At 37.3% G+C, this 6,991-nt stretch overlaps 1 protein-coding gene and 1 long non-coding RNA gene across 16 annotated transcripts in view; one reads left to right on the top strand and one right to left on the bottom strand.

The window, feature by feature from the left end:
• The window catches only part of LOC147846039 (uncharacterized), a 531,070-nt gene that overhangs the window by 379,841 nt on the left and 144,238 nt on the right, over positions 1 to 6,991 (bottom strand). The gene's annotated exons all lie outside the window — the stretch shown is intronic.
• Positions 1 to 6,991, top strand: part of prkacaa (protein kinase, cAMP-dependent, catalytic, alpha, genome duplicate a) — a 48,056-nt gene that overhangs the window by 13,639 nt on the left and 27,426 nt on the right. For 5 of the 14 annotated variants that reach the window (XR_015479918.1, XR_015479919.1, XR_015479916.1 and 2 more), the window contains exon 1: positions 108 to 618. Coding sequence is in view for 1 of the 5 variants with exons in the window: in XM_087242970.1 (XP_087099096.1) it covers positions 459 to 618 (160 nt within the window). In the remaining 4 variants the exon portion in view is untranslated. 14 annotated transcript variants of the gene reach the window in all.

Below are 6,991 nucleotides of genomic sequence, written 5' to 3'. Positions count from 1 at the left end.
GTTTGTTGTTTCAGTCGATGTGACACTGCTGTTATAGGTTTGCCCCTCCCCTTGGCGACCAGGTCCCTATTTGGATCAATCTAGTGCGTATGTTTGTGTATGTGCTTGTTTTAGGCGTGTGTGTTCCACTTGAGGGTGAGTGGAATGGCACTGTGTACAGAATAAATATTGATACAAACGAAGCATGAGTCCGATTGATTTACCAGGGTGATGTCCGCACAGTGAAGCTGCAGAATTGCGAGGGCTTTAGATCCCCATTCGGCACTCCACAAAGAGCAGGAACAGCAGACTGAATCATCAGCCACATTTGGAGACCAAATCAGCTGTGAACGTACACCTGTAGCTTTGAGCTGAAGTGGATGTAAGGTTCATGTGTATACAGACCTCTTAGGAAGAGGCCTAGGGCTATGAGCCTGATGCAGTGAGGAGTGGAAGGAAGACCAGTCTCAGTAGGGCCCATGTGTGACCGAAAAAGCTCCAGGAGGCATGGTGGGAAGCGGGAATCTCGTTCTTCAGGAGAATCTCGTTCTTCAGGAGGATCAGCCGAAGGAGGAGGGGGTGGAGGAGGTGGTAGTGGTAGTGGAGGAGGAGTGGAGGGTCCCACGCTCCTAGTGGACGGTAAGAGCGCTGCTAACTTTGTGTGGGAACTGGTTATTTCCCTCTGGTAGTCATGGCACCCGTTTGTCAGGGAAGCCAGCACAAAGGCAAGGATCATTCATATCCTGAGCCATTTATAAAACTGCACTAGAGCTATTTTTACACTTTTCATATGGGTTGTTTGTTGCGGCGTAGCAGTCGAGGCCTGACCTTTGTTTGAATCCGTTTGAAGTACCTTTTGTTGGCTTATGGTGCGTTGGATCAGCTTCAATTTTAGTTGAACTTTGAACGCTGTCCTCTACCCTGCCTCTATCTATCTTCTGTAGTTCCTCTACAGATTATCTAAATGCAATCAAAATATGACCCTAGAGTGTGTGCTGTCCCATCAACCAGTGTGCCTGTGAGAGAGACACTCCTGGATCTCTCTCTGAGATAATAAAGCAGGGGAATTGACAGGAAGTTGTGGGGTGAGGCTCTTGTTCTCTCTCTCTAGCTCTGCCTAGAGCCTGCGGATCAGAGATAATGGCAGTAGATTTGAGCGTGACTAACCTCGCTCTACGTTGTCTGCCTTTTTTTTACCACTGAGAGATTGTTTATTGCCCCTACTCTGGATTTAGCAGCATTGCAATTTGGGAATCCTTCGTCTTGGTGTGTCATTCAGTACACTTGTCAATGGCAGCTATCACACTTGTTTCTTTGGAAGTCTTCACTGGGTGCAGCAGTCGCAACAGTTGTGTCTTTTCAGTGGCTGCGACAGCTTGCATGTCCCCAGTGTAAGCTCTAGTGGTGTGGAATGAGGAAGTGCCTGTGATCCGAAAGTTCCCACACAGCACATTTACACGCACTTAAATTGGTCCACTCACATAATTACCTACTTAATATTTCCTACATTTCTGTGATATTTTGTTTCTCACATACACACAGGGAGCGAGTCCGAAATGAAGCGAGAGGGAGTCAGTAGATATTGATTTGAGCTCTTGTTCAGTCATGGTGAGCTCGGGAAGTATTAGATAACATGCTCAGTCGATGTGGTTTTAACAACAATGGAAATTAGAACAGGCCATACGGCGAACAGGCAATGAGATTGATTTGCCACAGGCTCTGGACACACAACCAACATGATGGAAAACGGAAGTGGCCAATACACATGTCTCTTTTTTATTTTATTATTATTATTTTTTTATATGGAGGTTTTAGGTAGAGAACTTTTTCAAATGCAAATATCTAATATCTTTCATTAAACGGCACAAAGCTGCGTTAAAACAGAAGCCTAAAAGATATTTAGTGTGACAACAGTGCTGCTTCTTCTCCATAATCACAATCGAAACACCAAAAGTTGTGGACTGTGGCATAATAAAGCCTTAGCTGCTTTTGATGGCATGTCACACTTGTCTCACATCAGCATTTGCACTCCCGTTTTACTTCGATGGCTTTCAGCTTTACTCTGCTTTACTTTTGCTCATCCATGAATATGAATTCTGCAGGTCTATTTTGAAGTCAACAACTTACATGGATTCACACTTAATCATGGGCTCCGTTCGAAATCGCCTACTCAGGAGGTACTGCGTTTGAATTTAAACGTACTATTGGCCATTGGAAAAATACATTCCATACAGTATATTGTGAGCAGTATGAATGGAACTCCATTTTGTCATGAGCATGTGACGTACCCACGTGACTTTTGTCGCCTCTCCCATTTATGAATTCTCTCATGAAGCATCATGGGATAGCATAGCATCCATTCGATGCGCGTTTCAGAATCTTACTGTAGTAGGTCATCCAGGTACCTCTTGCATACTGATTTTCAAATTCATTTCAAGAGTAAGCACTCTTGGCTTGGAAACTTTGGAATAACAAATTAATTACTGTTTAAGGAAAGAGTTTATGTTTGGAGAAATGGTTGAAACCTGAATTGGTATATGTAAGTGATTTGTTTGATTCATCTTTAAGGATCTATTCATATGAATCATTTTTATTTAAGTTCTATTTTCCTTTTAAATGTAAAGAATTTTCTACAGTAATCAAAGCTATCCCCTTGGGACTCGTTAATTTTATGTGCAGTCATTTGACCTGTTAAAAGATAGAAAATAAGGTAATTTCCTGATAAAGGGTAAAAATTAATTTGACAAAAAATGTACCAACAAAGACATTAGGCAAGTATTTAATGATAAAATCAGACTTATTTCAAGAGGGAATTTTATTAGAATTCTTTATTATGGAAGGTTAATTCGTAAAAAGCATGTCTGCTGCTATACAAATTTTGCATTTCAAATAAAGGAAATTCATCTAAAGATTTTGCATAAAATATGGCCATTCAATGGGATACATTCCAAATTTTCAGAAATTAAGAAAGAATGATCTTTTTTTAAAAACAGTGAGGGATCCTTATGTCACTCTTTTATTGAGTTTGCAATTATTTTGGAAAGACTAATTATTCTGCTAAAAATAATATATTGATAACACTGAATGCAAAAGAAATGATTTGTTATTGTGAAAATGGTGATTAATTGTTAATTGTAATAAAAGTAATTAGTTAATTGTAATTAACTCTTTTATACAAGGTTTTTGCAAACAAACTTATTCTGTTAATCTGTTAATTATTAAGTTATTCTGTCTCTCAAAGCTGTGAAAAATGTAAAAGCTCTGTCTATTGTAAGCTATAATGAAGCTATACGTTTTTTGTGTCTTGTAAATTTCTTCCATTTTGTTTTGTGTGTTTTTTAAATTATTTTTTATTTCATTTATCTTTTTGAATTTTTGTTCATTGCTGTATTTGAGCAATTCCATGCAAATGTAAACCTTGCCATAAAAAAAATAAGTTTTCGCTGTTAATGTTTTCAAACTATTATATTTGATTTACCAAAATCAAACAAGTGACAATTTCACATGTCACATCCATAACAGAGAGACGTCACATCCATAAAAAACTTTTCCCTCATAAATGCAAAAAACGTCAAATATCTCTTCTATTGTTAGCCAGCTCTTATCCTCTTGATGAACATTATTCCTCTTGGGTTGTGCAGTTTCATTCACAAAAGTTATTTAGTTATTTAGTTAATGAATAAATAAATAAAACTTGAATTCTATGAATTCAGACATACTACTTGGCTCGCATACTGATTTTGGTGTGGAAGTATGCGATTTCAGACGCAGCCATAGTGTAATAAAACTTCACCTTTGTTTATTGTGAATATATGCCCTCTAGTGATGAAAATCACATACTTCGGCTTTCAGGCCAGCTTATGTATGGTAATTATTAGGTATGCATCTGTTCAGGAAACATATTGGTCAGTTCACACATTATTTATTTTTAATAATTTCAGTGACCACTCATTCATCGCTGGCACATTCCTGCTGCTTGAAGCAGTTTGTTGGCGTGTTACTATGGTTCCAATCCACCGCAGTCTATTTTGATCCGTCACAGTTTAACTATAATTTTTCCAGAGTTTACAGTGTCTCCTTCACAGTTAATGCTGCTAAATCGCATGCTTTGGGTTATATCTGTTAAAAGATTCCAAATCAAGACGCTTCAGAAACTCAATACTTAAGCTTGTGCTCAAATTAGGGCTGGGCGATTTAGCAAAAAAAAAAAAATCTAGGTTTTTTATAAAGTTTGATAAAAGACTGATTCACGATTTCGATTTTTTTTTTTTTTTTGTAACTTTTTTATTGTGTAACTAGTCTTCTTAAAACATTACAACAACATGACTGAAAGTAACTTGAAAAACCATCTGGTTAAGGAACATTGTATTTTTAATGGGCATGTAAAAAAAAAATCGGTCAAGGTGAAAATAAATGTAAAACAAATTCACGAGTTAAATAGCGCTGCTGAAGATTTGAATAAGAAATATTTGTGTAAATATTGCACTTGCAGGAATACAGAGGTATTTTTGCAAGTTTTGCTGAGCCTAGGAAAGATTGGCTGTCAGCTCGGCTTTAACTTTGCTTTCTGATTAAATGACAGGTTGTAATGCTGCTGCCTTTTTCTTAAAAAGATACAGTGGAAGAAAAGGACTGAACATGGAAACTGTAAAGCCTAATTTAACCCAATGTGTGAAGTTGTGGACGTATAGCAGGAGCAAATACAAGCACCAGATGTGTGTCTAATATAAAATTATATATTTTATCTATTTTTCTTTTCCCCCTTTAAATACCGATCATTTGATGCACTTTGCTCCACTCTCTGTATTATGCTGCCTGATTTGTCTGGTTTTCAACTAGGTCCGCTAAATGACGTCATGGGGCGAGTACTTTCATTTTCACTGCTACTGGCCCTCACCTCTACTCGTATTCAAACCAAAAGATCGGCACGGTTTTTCACATGGCAGGCTTTTACGTCCTTCATACATGTTGAGATCGAGTTTATCGACTTGATGAGGGAATGTCTTGACAATCCACACGGACGTGCAACAAGTAAAATCCTACATGACTTCACGCTTTAACAGGCAGTCAAGCAGGTCGCACACCAGAAGCGCCGCGACACGGCGCAGACATGAAAGTTTAAACTATCACACACCAAACGCGCACATTCGCATGATGTTTAACATGAAAATAATACGATGGCGCTCTGTGGACGGGCTGAAATATGAACTGCTTCATGAATCGTGGCTGGGCCGGTGTGTGTATAGAAACCTGTTTAGAATTCTAAAATCCATGGCGCTGTGTGGTGCTGTGCTGCGCGTGGCCGAGAGGCACTTCTGGTGTGCTTCCTGCTTCATACAGAGAGTGAACCAAAGCGCATTGGTGCCATTATAATGTATTAAATATATATTTTTAAGAAAATCACGATTTCTTGATTTAATTCAAAATTAAATCGTCTTAAAACGTAAACTCGAATTAATCGAACAAATCGGAAAAATCGCCCAGCCCTAGCTCAAACCTTTTTTTTCTTCTTCTTTTTTTTCTTTTTTTTTACATGTTCTATCTAATGTCAGATAACCCATATTTAACAGTCCGCTAAGTCTGAGTCTAAAGTAGGACGGCACGATATTAGAAAAATTTTACATTACGATATTGTATTTTGCTGTGATTTCTATTGTGATATGAATACAATTTTAACAGATGACTCTAAACGCTCTATTTGGAATAAAATCACTAACTTTGTAATAATCTTGGAGAGGAGTGAAAATTGCAAGAATAAATAAATAAGATTTACAAAGACAAATATGAAATAAGCAGTCAGATATTCAGATACAGTAATACGATATGATATTATCATATTATTATCTGCCGATAATGATGGATCACGATATCACAACAACACTATCCACAATATATCATGAAATTTGTAAATGAAGAGGGGAAAATACATCAAAAAGTTGTTTTATTAAAAGCACATATATTTCTTAGAATTGCAACATTGACATATATTCGATCCGTCATTACAAGAAGCTCCACGTCATGGATATTGATATTTTGACCTGCCCCTATTATTGAATAGTGGAATGTAATGTAAAATGTAAACACTGTACTATTCTTCATTGCTGTTCATCTATAATAATCCCAACTCGATGTTTCAGATGTTGCAATGTGACTATTGCAAATGCATGATAAATTGTACAGAGAGAGTACACTTTAGTGGAAGAATTTAAATGACAGAAGCCAAAAATAGCCCACTGTAGTAATTAGCATTAATCAACAAGAAAAAACTTAATTAAAAGCCTAAAATACAGACTTAAAAATAACTTTAAAAATTACTAGAAATGGTCGTTAATAAGATTGTATTTGATGTGTATGGTGTTTCTAAATAGTATTTAAGTTTTACAATATGGGATTTTTTTTTTTTTTTTTACAATGTTAAGCAAATTGACCACAGAATCATGATACAAACCGTACTGATCATTTTGTGAACCGTCCTAGCCCTCATAAATATATTGTTGCCAACCCGATTTCACAAGAAAACTTAACTATTTTACATTTTGTCAGTTTAGTAGCTAAGTCTTTAGTAAGTCTTTTGATAAGTTTGTACGAGTTCATTCTTACAAAAATATAAGATTTTAAAAAGGAGGTGTGGCACCCAACCCCATTCCTAAACCCAACCGTCATTGGAGAATAAGCAAATTGTTCTAAATTTTAGCAATGAGAACATACTCACATTATGTACAGTTGCCTTGAACCGGGCAGAAGCATGCTTGTCCCCCCTCCCGTCTCCCCCGACCGCCCGCACTCACATTATATTCAGGCCTGGGCACGATTATGCCATCGATGATGCGCTGTTCAGTAGGCGCTCTTGCTCAGCACAGTGGAGATTTCCTTTGTTATTTTGTTTTAGTTGTTTGGGATGCAGTGACATAGAGTCAAATATTTCGCCGAACAGATCAGCCACTTTTGACGCTCATAAACAATTATAAAGTCCTCGTGCTGTAGGAATTAGGAGGTTTGCTAAAGGTGCAGC

The sequence above is a fragment of the Danio rerio genome, chromosome 3 (assembly GCF_052040795.2).
Source record: "Danio rerio strain M-AB ecotype USA chromosome 3, GRCz13ab, whole genome shotgun sequence".
Classification (NCBI taxonomy): domain Eukaryota; kingdom Metazoa; phylum Chordata; class Actinopteri; order Cypriniformes; family Danionidae; genus Danio; species Danio rerio.
The sequence above is the reverse complement of the archived record's forward strand: the minus strand, read 5'-3'. Positions and strand labels throughout refer to the sequence as shown.